Raw genomic sequence first — 16,233 nt, forward strand, 5'->3', positions numbered from 1 at the left:
ATTATTAACATTTTGAGAGTTCTTTTTAGGAGTTTTAGGAGATTCTCTGCAGAGCTGTAAGTGCCTCTTCCCCAACACTTCGGTTATTGCTTATTCACGGCCGAGAGCTGATTTATCACTCTCACTGATACGGAAAGGTACATAAATTATTATAATTTCAGCTTTATGTACGGGGTATGCCGAGGCAGCGAGACACAATTCCCTTTCGTGTGTGTTGTGACTCGCCGTTCTGTCAGTTTAGACTCAGGAGTGCGCCCATAAGACCACGGCTCAGCGGGAGCTCCCTTTCGTGTTCCCGCCACGGGGTCCACGGTCCCGCCCTCTTCCCCGGTAGGTTTCCGAAGTCCCACTCCCGGCTCCGCGTTGTTGCCTGGGAGACCAGGTCCTGCTCTCCCAACAGCGGCTACGGGGCGGAGACTCCGCGTAGGTTCCCGAAATAAAATACTCCAGGGTCGAAGTACTTCAGAGGGCGCATGCGGCAACCTTCCTTTTCTCTCGCGATGTTTCGTCTTCCCGGAAGCGGTGAAGGACCGTCCTAGAGAACGGCGTCGGGATGTGTGGGGGCTGTGTGGAGAAGGAGTATCCGAATCGGGTGAGCGAGTGGGCGTCGAGAACTTCTCGTTCTCTTGGCCCATGGCCAGCCCCTGGAGCTTCTCGTAGCCCCGACTGGCCTTCCCTGAGAGGCCGGGTGCGGGCTGATCCAGCCGTTCTACCCATTCCAGTGACCCGGTAGCTATCTTTAGGCACTTGAGGGCGGGGGCGGCCTATGGCCGTCCGTTCCGCCGGTCCCCCGAACTGGCGGCTGACATCAGCCGTCACCCCGCTTCTCTCGAGCTCCAGGGCACAACAAAGGAAACCCCACCACCGCCACCACCAGTCCAGTCTGACGACGAAGGGACACGGCCCCCCCATTCCCCCGTCACATTCTCAAGCTCGATTTGGTGAAATTCACTTATCTTACTGAATTCTAGCGCTGGAAGGGACCTGTGAGGCCATTTGTTATAACCCAGTTTTGCAGATGAGACTAATGCCCATAGAGGAGAAATCACTTGCCCAAGGTCACATTCCCTTAACAGAAGAGCCAGGGGCAGAATTCAGGTTTCCTGGCCCTTTTTGAAAAATCTCGGCTGCTCTCAAGCTCGGGAGGTTGTCAAAGCTTGTTACTGTCATTCATTTGTATACTTATTGAACATGTATGTGTATAGTTAGATTACTCTGCTAGGCCAGAAAGGGACACCAAAGAAGAAATAGGCAGCTGTCATTGCTTTCTGAGGAGTATGTGATTAACAAAAAAATGAGCAGCACAGTTGATAAATGCTGTTGAAGTTCAAAGAAATGGGAGAGAAATAGCGCTTCTCTCCCAAAAGGAAGGTGGACTTCATTGGGGACTTGAAGGCCAGTGTGATTGGGGTAGAAAAGAAAGAAAGGAGGAGCCAGAGGCTTGGGAAATGTAACAAGAACAAGGATTCTTGTAATGGTTGGGAGGTAGAAAATCTGTGGTTGTCTCTGTCTCTTAATACTTATTCTTTGGGGAAGGATATACAACAAGAACACTCCCCGTGCAACCTCCTTGGAAAAAGTTTTAGCCTTATCAAATGAAGATATGCATACAGAATGACCCGGCAGTTCCATTCTAGGGAAATAAATGCATTACATTTGTTCCTGGACACTTATATAAGAATGCTTATAACAGCATTATTTGCAGTCGTACACTGGAAAGTGTGATACAGTTAGAGAATGAAACGCCATGAATGAATAATGAAAGTGAATTAGTTAGAGCAGTGGTTCTCAACCAGGTGAGATTTTTGCCTCTCAAGGGACACTTGGCACTATCTGTAGACATTTTTAATTGTCACAGCTGGGGGTACTACTGACACCTAGTGGGTAGAGGCATTATATTGTATATTTATGTTTCATATACTTTATTGTGTTTCTCTTTCATACTTTTTTACAAGTGTAAAAAATTTTCATGAATCCAGTAAGGAACACTGCACTTGCCAGAGACCACAGGAGGAAGGTGTTTGTAGTGAAGAGTATTAAAGAGATTAGGTTGGATTCTTAAGAATTGGGCTAATCAAAAGACTTAAAAATTGTATTAAGTTTAGATTCTATATGTCAGGCCTTGGGCATCCATCAAGAAAATATAATAAGGAAATAATTCTGGAATCTGTTACTTAGGAGAATGAATCTTATGTCTGTGTATTAAGTTTGTGGTAGGATGGAAATGTAAAAGGGAGAGCCCTACAGAGTATTTGGGGAGCCATGGCAACAGTAGTGTAGGTATAAGACCTCATCTCAAGGAAAGAATTAATGGACCTCAGCCAGTTTAATGGAGGGAGGAGCTATAGATGATCTTAGTGTTTTCAATCTAGGCAGTTGGGAAATTCAAAGTATCATTACAGAAGTTGGAGGCATATGGAGAGAGAATGAAATTGAGGTGCACACAGTCAGATTGTTTTTATCATGTTTCCTTCAAGATTGAGAATGTAACATCCAAAGAGTCAAGTGAAAATACAAAATTGCAGTTTAGGTGCAAGATTCAAACAGATGAAAGGATTTGTTTTCTTGGGAAAAGAATGTGGAGAATCAAGCAGAATGGACAGCTTCAGGGAATAATTAGGAAAGTGGAGATAAAGTTTAAGAAGAATAGAGAAAAGGATTGAGGTGATTGAGCCTTTCATTGGCACTTTTTTCTGACTTTATTCTATATTTTGTGACTTTATTCTGTTCTAAAATAATTAAAGGGCTGTCATTCTGGAATTTCAGAAGGCAGATTTAGAAAGCATTAGTGGGTGGATGTTATTGGATTGTAGGCTTTGAATCAGAACAAAGAACTTTCTAACAGGTTTTCAAAAGTGGAATGGGCAACCATTGGAGAAACTGAACTCTTTTCCTGTTGTTCAGGAGAGACTGACCATTTGAAATCTGAAAGGTCCTTCCAACTCTGGGAGTTTTTGAAGTCATGTGATATTTCTGAGGGCAGTAAGAACAGAAGCCACTTTGAGCTTAGCAAAGGAAAGGACAATAAGATGATGGTAGCAAGTATAGTGTACTCGTCCAAAAAGTTGTCAGAGAAAAATAATGGATTAACATGTCAAGAAGTTCTAAGTGTGGAATGAATAGGTAATATTTATCTTTGGTTTCATAAAATTTTCTGGAGATTTATGGTAGATACTTTTCATAGATGAGGAATACTAGTCTTAGAAGACAAACATAGGGGTGTCTGGGTGGTTCAGTGGGTTAAAGCCTCTGCCTTTGGCTCAGGTCATGATCCCAGGGTCCTGGGATCGAACCCCACATCAGGCTCTCTGCTCAGCGGGAAGCCTGCTTCCTCCTCTCTCTTTGCCTACTTGTGATCTCTGTCAAATAAAAAAGAAGAAGACAAACGCAAATAGTGAAAGAAAAAATTTGATAAATTGGTCTTCATAAGATCAAAACTATCTGCTCTTCAAAAGATATTATTTTAAAAATCGCACACCAATAATAGAAAATATTTGTAATACAAATCTGACAGAGGATTTGTATCTAAAATATATAAAGAACTCTTACAACCCAATAATAACTCTTACAACTAGATAAGATAAACAACCTAACTTTCAAAAAACGGGCAGAAGACTAGGAACTCCACACGTATAGGCACCATGAAAAGATGCTTAACATTATTAGTCATGAGGGAAATACAAATTAAATACAAATACAAACTAAATACGAATTAAAAACTACTGTGAGATACCACAAGATGAGGATGGCTAATGTAAGAAAAGACACTGTACCTCAGGTTGGTGAGGATGTGGAGCAACTGGAACTCACAGTGCTGGTGGGAATAGAAAATGGAAAACTAATGGGCAGTTTTAAAGTTTGTCTGGACCATATTTTTCCCATCTGATTTAGCAATTCCACTTCTAGGTGTTTACTGACGAGAAAGGTATATGTTTACACAAGACTTAATGAATCTTCGTAGCTGCTTTATTCATAATAGCCCCAAACTGAAAAGGACCCAAAAGTCTTATCAACACGAATCCGCCGTTTGGCAATGAAAAGCAATGAGCTAGCAGTACAACGACATAGATAATTAATATGGACAGAACAAAAGAAACTGGATGCAGAGGGGTATACTGCATGGTTCTATTTGTATAAAATTTTATAACAGGCTAATCTATTATCTAGAGATAGGAATTGGATCAAGGGGTGCCTGAGGTGAGATGGGGGTTGGAGATAGACTGCAAAGCCTGAAAGGATCGCCTAGGAAGATAGAAATTTTTATATCTTGGTTGGAATAGTGGTTAAAAGTGATTCACCTATTTTATTTATAGAAGCTACACTTCAGTGATGTTTATTTTTAAGAACATCAAAGCAAAGCACCCATTCTTAGTAGCTGGAAATTTATACTTTAATCCCAATGCCTTTCCCCCCTTTAGTGGTTAAGGTGATGTGCCTGTGATTTAGTATCTCCCAACTCTATCTGCCCGCACAGAGTTAATCTCTTCCTTAATATATAGCAAAGAGCCACTCAAAAGGGGGAGGTTCACTGTGGTGCTGGGACTCCAGGAAGGCTTCACTGTTGTATCACTTAGAGCTGGTTTTCCTGATAGTTCGTAAGCTCTTCGGGATAGGAAGGAGGTGACTCCTCTAATCCTTCACTGCGCTTTTCACAGTATCAGGCACATAGCTTCATTGGAGGAGTGTTCATTTGACTGGTTTTTAGTCACACCAGCTGTTAAAAGTACTCTGTACTGGTCAGAAATGAGGTTGATGTAGATTATTGATAAAATAACTTTCTGAACTATTATTAGTAAGCTTTTAGCAAAGACCTCTCTTGAGCTAGCAACATTCGTTGTTTACAGTTTCTCGGTGATGAAGCAAATCCCTTTCTCTTTTGAATGCCTTGGTCTCTGTCTGATGAATTGCGGAGCTTATCTTCTCTGCCTGAGTCGCACATACCCTTAAGGATTGTCATCTATAGAGATGAGAGTTTATTCTTTTTTGCTTATTTTGTGTTATTTTTTAAGGCATCAGAAAATGCTATTTCAACAATCAACTGAGTTTTGTTTTTTTTTTTAAGATGGATAGGTAACAGAATGCCACCTTTCTTTTCTTTCTTATTTTTTAAAGATTTTATTTATTTATTTGTCAGAGAGTGAGAGAGCGCACACAAGCAGGCAGAGGCAGAGAGAGAAGCAGGCTCCCCGCCGAGCAAGGAGCCTGATGTGGGACTCAATTCCAGGACCCTGGGATCATGACCTGAGCCGAAGGCAGCAGCTTAACCAACTGAGCCACCCAGGCGTCCCCTGAGCATCACATTTTATAAGATAATTTTTATCATTAGTTCAGTATTTCCATTTTGATTGGATTTTAATTCTAGTTTTATGCTATGCCTCATTTAATGTTGTTGGCTATTAGATTTTTCTAATTTTTCCTTTTCACATTTTATATTATTAAAGGTTCATTAAGTTTCTAAATATCCATTTGCATTTAGTCCTCTCAAACACAGTTGCAGTCCTCAGAGACTTACAGCTTTAACACTGCATCAATTTTATTTGCCATAAATAGCACTTCTAGAGGAAAGCTAGTAATTTCAAAAATTACTTGGTACAGACTTCAAGCAAGTAAATTCTGGCCATGTTTTTTGCCTTTAGAAATTTTTAGTCTATTAATTATTTTCACTAAGGGTTTTGAAATAGAAGAAAATTAAATTTCTATTTTTAATGTTTTAGGGTAACATCTGCCTGGAAAATGGATCTTTCTTGCTGAACTTTACAGGCTGTGCAGTGTGTAGTAAGCGGGATTTTATGCTGATCACAAACAAATCTTTGAAAGAGGAAGATGGAGAAGAAATAGTTACCTATGATCGTAAGTAGACTTTTAATTTTCATGCAATTCTGGTAGCAGATACTGGCTTTTGAAAGCTGATATGTTATACCTACTGATGTGTTTTATGAGGCCTGTTTCAATATTGTCTTGCAAAAGAGTTGCTAGTTTGATTTTTAAGAGGAAAATAAAGATGCTAGCATCATCAGACTGCATAAGTGACTTGTAGATAACTAAAGCTTATGGTTCAGGTACCATTTTTTGTTTGTTGTTTATTTTTAAAGTCTTTATGCCTTCTGAAACAAGAGAGACTTTTTTAATTTAATTTTTATTATTTTAAAGATTTTGTTTATGTATTTGACAGAGAGAGACACAGTGAGAGAGAGAACACAAGCAGAGGGAGTGGGAGAGGGAGAAGCAGGCTCCCCCGCTAAGCAGGGAGCCCGATGGGGGCTCGATTCCAGGACCCTGGGATCATGACCTGAGCCAAAGGCAGACGCTTAACGACTGAGCCACCCAGGCACGCAAGAGAGACTTTTTTTTAAACCTTAGGGTCATTCATGTGCGGTTTCTTTTTTTACTATACTCTGGTACAGTGATGTCCTGCAACAGCTACTGAAGTGTTTAGGGCTGTTTGCTGCCATATAAATTACCTGGGGATGTTATGGTTTTTTTAGTCTTGTTTCTGCTCTCATAGCTTATTTTTGTCTCCCATCTCATCATCTGTCTGTTGTTTCTTTTGTTGTGCTATCTTCATATGCTGCTCCTCGTCCTCAATACTGGGGAACCAAATAAATTATGTATGATAGAAACAAGTCAGTTCTGAGGTTGGCACTCTTAAGAATTTTTATGAGTAGATTAAGTATATGTACTTATAAGTCCCCAGGTATGGTGACAAGAAATTAAACTGGTCACACCCCCCTTTTGCTTGTTTCCTGGTTCTTTGGTATGTTCTGAATATATAAGGAATAAATGTGCAAATAATGATATTTTTAAAAAGGAATATGAAAGATGCCAAGCCTTTAGAATTGAAAATATTCTAAAGTAGAACAGTCTTTTTCTTTATATTAGGCATAATGCTTTAAACTCCTTTAGAAAGGTAGTAGGACATAGTGGTTAAGAGCAAGGGCTCTGGGGGCGCCTGGGTGGCTCAGTGGGTTAAGCCTCTGCCTTCGGCTCAGGTCATGATCCCGGGGTCCTGGGATTGAGCCCCACATTGGGCTCTCTGCTCAGTGGGGAGCCTGCTCCCTTCCCTCTCTCTGCCTGCCTCTCTGCTTACTTGTGATCTCTGTCTGTCAAATAAATAAATAAATATTTAAAAAAAAAAAAAAAAAAAAGGAGCAAGGGCTCTGGAGCCAGAATGCATAGGTTTGAATTCTGTTTCCAACACTTCTGCCTCAGTAGTCTTGCTAATTACTTAACCATGGTGTGGCTTTGTTTCTTTATCCTTAAAAAGGTGAGAAACAATAGTATCTACCTCTCTAAAGAGATAAAAAATATTTAAAACAGTATCTGGCACACAGTAAGCACTCAATAAATCATAGTTATTATATGTTTTTACTAGAGTCTTTTGTTACTGTTAAACTCACTTTAATGTCTAGCATTGGCTTTTATTTATGATTGTTTTTAGTAGCACAGTTTCCCCAAGTTCTAAGAATGGGAATTAATATATGCCTGTTAATCTCTGAGTCATTATGTAGCGTTGCTATGTGATGGGTTTTGGATTTCTTCTCAAGGTAGATACTATAATGGTTTCCTACTGCTGTGTTAAATGTATCCATTAAGATTCTTTTAAAGCCCACCATGCTGAAATAGAAAATAGAGTCTTAAGACACCTTCCAAGACTAATCATTTAAGTCTCTCTCTGGTTTCTGCAGATCTGTGTAAGAATTGTCAATCATGTAATAGCCAGGCACGAGTATACATTCAGTATCCTGGATGAATTTCAGGTAAATGTATAAATGTGTATGTTATTGTGGGGAAGGGGGGATAATAAAAATACTTTTGTAAATCTAGATATAGTTTTTAAAATTGAATAGTACTAGTAAGTTTTAAAGGAGACTATCCTTCTACTGTGTATGTTAAGAGAGATACTTTAGATGTGAGTATATCTATTCAAACCTGTCTCCATAAGAGTTACAAATCAAAATGAATGCCTTACAGATGGTATCTCAGGCCTGTCATGTTTGTTGATAAAGAATAGCACATTGTGGGTTCTTATGAGGTTACAGTTGTGCCTGTTTTTTTCTCTATCCAGTTATGTAATTGCATAATTGTTGGTTTTATAAGTATTGGCCTGTCCACTGCCCCCCCCTACTTGCGGAGCGTGGGAAATTCTGATAAGGAGGTTATCTTTGTCTTTTCCCTCACAGACAATGTAGACTTGGGCAACTCTGTAGTCTCAGTTGTGGTAAAGTCATTTTAATATAATTCATTAAGTAAAATGACAGGATGGGTGTACTCCAGGTTGGAGGAAAGAAGCTGGACCACCATAAGGGTGGAGAATAAGTAGTATAAGGATGAGGCTTTGTACAGTCCTTATGAGACATGAAGAATTGTACGGAAGGCTGCTATATGCCTGAGTGTTGAAGATTCACAGATCTGATGGTCAGGAAGAAAACTGGTCAGTGGGGCCGGGCCCAGAGTAACTGGAAACCATAAGGACACCCTGGAAACCTGTGTCTGTCCCTTACTGCCTCCATTTTCAAGCTTTCAGATTGAGTTACTTAGAGTGAACTGTGTATTCATCTATAGGATATAAAATCAGGTTAGAACTTTTAACAGGCAGGGGGATTTTTTTAAAAAAAGATTTTTTTTATTTATTTGCCAGAGAGAGAAGGCAAAAGAGAGAGAGCACAAGCAGGAGGAGCGCAGGCAGAGGGAGAAGGCAGGCTCCCTGCTGAGCAAGAGGCCTGATAAGGGACTTGATCCCAGGACCCTGGGATCATGACCTGAGCTGAAGGCAGATGCTTAACTGACTGAGCTACCAGGTGTCCCAGCCAGGGGAATTTTTTTTAGTCCTCAAATTTGGGTAGGATTTAATGAGAAAAAAAGAAGAATCTTCCATAACGAATCTTACAGCATGAGCACTTTGTTCATTTGTATTTAGTGTAGAGGAAAGCACTTATACACCTGTCAGAATCTGGTCTATATGTGTGGTTAATCTGTACACTATCTTGACCATATCTTCTCAGCATCCAACAATTATGCCTCATAAATGTTCATATCGTATATGTAACTTAGGGCAAAATCAAGATCTCAGTGAATGAGTAGTGGCCAATAGGGGAGGGAACATATCATGGGTTTAAAGAGCAGCTCTGTCCTTCCATGAGAGCAAACTAAGAGGCTTATAGCCATTTGTGGAAGCTCTGAAGCCCCCTGTGACTCTTTTTTTTTTTTTTTTTTAAGATTTTATTTATTTATTTGACAGAGAGAGATCACAAGTAGGCAGAGAGGCAGGCAGAGAGAGAGGAGGATGCAGGCTCCCCGCCGAGCAGAGAGCCTGATGCGGGCTTCGATCCCAGGACCCTGGGATCATGACCGGAGCTAAAGGCAGAGGCTTTAACCACTGAGCCACCAGGCGCCCCCCCCCCCCCCCCCGGTGAGCTCTTTAGAGCCCTAAATGTGTATTAAAATTGCCCTAATGAAGCCATTGTCTATCACTGCCATCAGAGCCAAGTCTAGCTGATTTCCCTTTATGACTGAACACAACCATTTTCAAAGCTGCCCCAGAAACGACTCTGGGCGTAGGAAGAGGAAGATAAAAGAAGATGGCTTGTATTCACGATGTATAGACAGTGAAATTCTCTTGGGAAAAAACCCTGCTCTTAAACTGGCCTCTCCACCTCATCTTCTTCTCACCATCTGCTACCCTCCACATGTATTCTATATCCTGCGATGAGAGTCATTTCTTGAAAGTGATGCTTTAGGCCACCGCTTTGGCCTTTCCATAGCTCATTTAAGCTATAGGGTAATAGTTGAGCTCTGGACTTCAGTTTTCTCATGGGGCTGGCCACTTCCCTTTCTCCTCTTTCCCACTAGTCTCTTTGGCTCACCACACATAGCATTGTCCAACCTCAGACTCTTCCCTCCGTCCCAGTAGAGAGGAAGATATTCCTTCCTCTCGAACTCCACCCTTTCTGCATTTCCTCATCTATGTGCTCTCTATCCAGCATTTTCTCTGTCTCCCTGGGATTTAAAATATTTCTGACGGTAAATATACTTGATTCTTCTCTGGTTAAAAAATAAGTTAAAAATCTTTTCATTTCACTCAGGTACCTCTGAGATTCAACTTCTAATCATCTCTATCCTTCCTTTTGCTGCTCTACTTGAATAGGTCTTTACCCAATTTTCCTTATTTCCCTGTGCTTCTTTTAACCACCTGCAAACCAGTTTTCATTTTCACTTTACTAAAACTATTCTCTCAGAGGTGTCCTATAATGTAGCTGAATGCTGTGACCTTGCCTCAGTTCTAAGCTCTTTTAACATCTCTCCTGGGTCTGGTTTTGTCAACCATAGTGGTTTTGAAGGATTTCGTCCCTTGAGGTCCATAGTGCCAGACTTTTTTCTTTCTTTTTAAATCATTTTGAGTCGTCTTTTGCTTTTTCCCTGGTTTCCTTTCCTATTGTTCCCTAACTGATTTTTTCCCCTGAGCTTTGGTTTCTGTTCTGGAACTTTCTCTTTACTTTCTCAAATAATGAACACACTCACACTCAGGCTCACTGAAAACCTATCAGCTGTCTCCCAAATGTCCTTCTTTGTTGCTAACACCCTGCCTGCCCTTCTTTCTTTTTTTGTTTCTCTTGCCTTTTTTGGCCTTGTTGCCACACCTCATGTCAAGGACCATACCCACTCAAACCTAAATTACTGCGGCACAGTTCTGCGTGCTGCTGTCAAATTCATCTTGTTCAAATATATCATCCTGTCGCTCTTGCTACTCCATATGGCATATGCTTGCCCTTTGCCCATCACTGTCCTTATTCATGCTTTTTCCTTGACTTGTCCCTTTCTCTACCTTCAGGTCAACTACATCTTACCTTTTTCAAGTAGAACTTAAATTCTATCTCCTCCTTCCTCTTGATAGTCTAGCCCATACTGCTTTCCCCCTTTCTTTGTACCTACAGCAGGCCCTAACTCATGGGAATAGCCACTCGGAAACTTCCTTCTCAGCCTGACGGGCACAAAAACTCTTTGTTCTCAGCTTTGCTAGCCTTCTTCCTTGTTCCCACTCTGCCCCAGCACCTGTTTCACTCCAGCAGTAGTTCAGGTTCAAGGTGGGATTCCCCACATTGGTAATGTTTATTGTTTTGTATTAAATGTCTTATGGGTAAAAGTAGGCAGAATAGTGTTGTAACCTCCACCACCCAGCCTTCAGTTTATTTTGTATCTCACCATTCCCACATCTCCCTACAGGATTATTTTGGATCAAATCCCAAATATATCACTACTTGTGTAAATATTTCTGTACATATCTCTAAAAGATAAGAATTCTGTTTTTAAATAACCACAATATCATTGTTAAAGTGAGATTTTTCTGATGGCACAAGTAGGGGTGGAGTAAAGACAGAAGTATAGAGTTTAAACAGAAAATACATTATAAATGATTACAGGTATCCTTTATTTTTTTTTTTAAGATTTTATTTATTTATTTGACAGAGAGAGATCACAAGTAGACGGAGAGGAAGGCAGAGAGAGAGAGAGAGGGAAGCAGGCTTCTTGCTGAGCAGAGAGCCTGATGTGGGACTCGATCCCAGGACCCTGAGATCATGACCTGAGCCGAAGGCAGCGGCTTAACCCACTGAGCCACCCAGGCGCCCCTATCCTTTATTTTTTATATCACCCTAAAAGCCACTGAAAGGACTCTGTGTTTGCCTCAGAAAACAAAAGAGGAACAGTGAGACTGCCTTCTGTTCCTCTGTGGAACAGGGAAGGAGAGGACTTGGGGTTAGAATTAATAGGTAGTAATAGCAGAAAAGGGCCATGGGCCCCTCAGAATAAAGCAAAGGATCTGGTCTTCCCAAAGGTGATTCCACACACTCCACCCTTCCTTCCAAATCTCTATCCCTATGCTTTGCCCAGGTGGAGTCTTTGAGGGTCTCCATGAATGACTGAGGGGAATTCTTATTCTCTTGGCCAGTTTTGTAAAAGGTGTCCTCACCCTGGCAGCATAGGGGATTGTGTTCTTTGCATTCCAAGTTAGAATTTTTGACTTGTTTTCCCACAGAAGCATGCTATGTGTGGCTAGATTCTATAGTACTTGTACAATATGAGTTTGAAAGACTCCCTGGAATTTCCTGGCAACCTAACTGCTGTGTACAACATTGCTTCTATGGGAAACTGCTTTTGAATTCCAAATAATTGACCTACAGTGAAATTTGGATTCCACACCAACTAAAAATGAAAGTCAGTCTTACTTATTTAATAACCTTTCCAGATTATACCACGTGTTAGGTTTTTTCTTCCTCTCAAGATAGATTGTACATTTTGCAAGGTCAGACATTGTCCTTGCCTTCTCTCATGTCTTCCAGCGCACCTAGCACATTGCAAAATATTTAGGTCCTTAATAAAAACTTGTCGATGGATAGATTGGGTGAAAACTCAGATGTTTGTCTAGCTTCATACATTTTCCCATTTTGACTTTATTACTGTTTTCTTCTTCATCTCCAGTGAGAGGTTCAAATCCTACTAGTAATGTCTGGCAGGTGAAAGCGGAAGTATTTGGGAGCAGTAAAAGACCTTGTATAGAGGGTAGATTTTTATTTCATTGTTTTAGAAAGATTTCTTTATTTTGGGCGGAAGGGGTAGAAGTGCAGACCCCCCATTGTGGGGCTTGAGCTCATGACCCTGAGCCCATGACCCGAGCTGAAACCTAGAGTCGGAAACTCAGCTGATTGAGTCACCCAGGCACCCCTATTTCATTTTTTAATTTATGAGACCTGTATTTGTTCTCTGAGCTTTGGACCCTATTTATCTCTACTGTGTATGTAGACCAGACCTTGAAGTTAAGTGTGGTTTTTTGAGAAACAATCTTTCTCTTGCCACAACTAAGCTCACCTGTAGGAAACAGAAATGCAGTTCCCTGGTTCTAAGTCTCTGAACCATAGTCCTTGTTTATCTCTGTGACCCTCTCTGTAGTGACTGTCCAGACCCATGAAACACAAACTGCCTTGACTGACCAATTTTTCCCAGACAGCTAACAATCTCAGTTTGAAGTGTGGAAATACAAATAGATTTAGCAGTAAGTTTGTTTTCTTAAAGAAGATAAGAAAGTTTTTAAGCAAAAGTTTAAGAGGAAATATATGTATATAGTTTATGATCCATATTAAATATTCTAGAAGGGGATAACTATAAAAACAGGACTTTGCCCTAGGAGTTTTCCCTAAAACAAAATCTCTTCTGTCACCAGCCTGATATTTTTAAAAATTTTAATTCCAGTATTGTTAACATACAGTGTTGCAGTAGTTTCAGGTGTATAAGATAGTGACTGAACCCTTCCTTACAACACCCGGTGCTCATCACAGCACGTGTACTCATTAATCCCCATCCTCCATTTCCCCCATCCCCTTCCCCTCTGGTAACCATCAGTTTTTTTCTCTACAGTCTCTAGAGTTCTTGGTTCGTGCCTCTCTCTTTTTTCCTTTTCTCATTTGTTTCTTAAATTCCACATATGAGTGAAATCTTATGGTATTTGTCTTTCTCTGACTGACTTCCTTTAGCATGATATACTCCAGGTCCATCCATGTCATTGCAATGACAAGATTTCGTTCTTTTTTTTTTTTTTTTTAATCAGCCTGGACATTTGTTAAGCCCAAGAAACATAAACTCCTGAAATAGATTATATTCCAGACAGCTAGCTGTCTAAATATGAGGCATGACAGACAAGTGGGTTTAACTTAATTGTTTATTTTCTTGGAGAATAAAAATAGTTGTTTTAGTTTGGGATCTTTCTTTCTTTCATTTAAAAAAAAAACATTTCTGTTGCTTAGTAGTCTTAAATAATCTAGGAAGGAGCAACTCTAAGAATAGGAATTTGTCCTTAGGGACCCACACTCATATTGCTTCACTACTTTATTTTATTATATTTTTAAAGATTTTATTTATTTATTTGTGTGTGAGAGAGAAAGTGAGCACAAGCAGGGAGAGCAGCAGAGGGGGAGGGAGAAGCAGGGAGCCTGGTGCAGAGTTCGATTCTAGGACCCTGGAATCACGACCTGAGCCGGAGGCAGATGCTTAACCGACTGAGCCACCCGGGCGCCCTGCCTCACTACTTTAAATAGCAGCACTAGGGGCACCCGTTGAGCATCTGGCTCTTGGTTTCGGCTCAGGTCATGACCTCAGGGTTGTGAGACTGAGCACCCTCCCACCACCCCCACCCCATGGGGCTCCGTGCTGAGCATGGATTTTCCCTCTCCCCCCACCACTCCCCCCACCAACTAGTGCACACATGCACACTCTCTCTCTCTTTCAAATAATTAATTAAATAGCACTAATCAAGCCCAATATGTGTTTGGATTTTTTTTTTTTTTTAAGTAAGAGAGGGAAGGTGGGAAGGGGCAGAGGGAGGGGGAGAGAGAGAATCCTAAACAGGCTCCATGCCCAGCATGGTACCCGATGTGGGGCTCCATCTCATGACCCCAAGATCATGCATGACCTGAGCCCGAAATCAAGAGTCAGATGCTTAACTGACCGAGCCACCCAGGCACCCCTAGCCCAATATGTGTTTTGAGTCCAAGAAATAGCCATGCATTTCCAAGTTGACATTCTTGCATACATAGTAAATAGACTGTCAGCATGTGTTCAATTTACATAAACAAAAGACTCCAGGATACACAGATTAAACCTAAGACATCCCTGATGGGTGTTGAAGAAATTGATCTAATGTGCAGAGGGAATATCCATTCCAATTTATAGAGAATAGCTTTACCAGAGTAAGTTATGAAGTGTCTTTCTCCCTGTTCCTCAATGTAATTATGCACTTTATCTTGTTCTAGGAGTACACCATGCTCTGTCTGTTATGTGGCAAAGCTGAAGATACTATCAGTATTCTCCCTGATGACCCTCGACAAATGACTCTGTTATTCTAAGGATCCTCTGCAGTTCTGTAGTAACTGTGTTGTGTTGGTTTATAATACAGCAAGCCTCGTGGTTTGTCTTACTTCATTTATAATGGGAATTATTTTGCATTTTTTTTCTGCTTAGACTTAACTATTCTTTGAAAGAAAAAGTAATTTAGGGGATTATGTTCTTCTGCTGAGTTCTTCTGCTAAAGTTCCCAGTTCACATCAGAGTGTAGAATCTCTGTTAGAAGTTATGTGGCTAGAAAATAAAACTAGAGGGATGCCTGGGTGGCTCAGTTGGTTGGACGACTGCCTTCACCTCAGGTCATGATCCTGGAGTCCCGGGATCGAGTTCCGCATCGGGCTCCCAGCTCCGCGGGGAGTCTGCTTCTCTGACCTTCTCTGACCTCTGACCTTCTCCTCGCTCATGTTCTCTCTCACTGTCTCTCTCTCAAATAAATAAATAAAATCTTTAAAAAAAAAAAAAAGAAAAAAGAAAATAAAACTAGAATAGGAGTATACCTAATGTCCAGATCTTTTGGGTAATAGGAGTATACCTAATGTCCAGATCTCCAAGGAACCAGGGCTCCTTGGAGATGATTGATTCCAGGACTAGGGCAGTGACTGTACAAAATGAGCTTGAAGCATTTTGTGTCAAAAGAAAAGTGCCCCCCCAAATCCCCAAAACTCTCCCTCCCAAAACCCCATAAAACAAAATGACTGGGAGTATGTCAAAGGGACAAAAGAGCTAATAAAAGGGGCTCCCAGTGACTGAAGTTGGAATAGTTTCAGCAATAGAGTAAAGTAGTACTGAGTTATAACCCAAACACTAAATATCCATCCTTACTGACAGAGCTAAATGATTAAATCAAGAAATATGTAGATTGGAAGAATAGACATGCAGAAGAATTTCAAATAATATATGTAGATACTCCCCACTCCTTAAGGGTGGGTTATGCACAGCAATTTCCTTCCAAAGGGTAGAGTATGCAGAGGGAGAAAAGTAACTTTGCAGTGGAAGAACCAGACAAATACTAGCTCAACCAAATGACCAAAATTAGCATCCTCAGTGATAATCCTATTGATAATGGCATGTACCCTTGATTTGATGTGATGAAAGCATACTTTACCTTTATGGTTTCCCTCCCCCAAACCCATAACCCCAGTCTAATTATGAGAAAAATATCAGAGAAATCCCAGTTGAGGGCCAGCTTTCAAAGTAACTGACCAGTACTCCTCAAAATTGTCAAGGCCATAAAGACAAGTCTGGGAAACTCGCACAGCCAAAAAGAGTATAAAGAGACCTGAAAACTAAATGTAACGAAGTGTCCTGGGACAGAAAAGAACATTTGGTTAAAACCAGCAAAAT

At 40.8% G+C, this 16,233-nt stretch overlaps 1 protein-coding gene across 1 annotated transcript; it reads left to right on the top strand.

Annotated features, from left to right (window-relative positions):
* The first annotated feature begins 435 nt into the window (after positions 1-435).
* On the top strand, positions 436-14,971 carry CHURC1 (churchill domain containing 1). Its single transcript, XM_047735500.1, is given in 5 exon segments — positions 436-592; positions 5,715-5,850; positions 7,686-7,702; positions 7,704-7,757; positions 14,799-14,971. Coding segments are annotated over 5 exon segments (339 nt in total). The 5' UTR covers positions 436-553; the 3' UTR covers positions 14,892-14,971.
* Positions 14,972-16,233: the final 1,262 nt, after the last annotated feature.

This window comes from Lutra lutra, chromosome 7, assembly GCF_902655055.1.
Source record: "Lutra lutra chromosome 7, mLutLut1.2, whole genome shotgun sequence".
NCBI classification, from domain to species: Eukaryota; Metazoa; Chordata; class Mammalia; order Carnivora; family Mustelidae; genus Lutra; species Lutra lutra.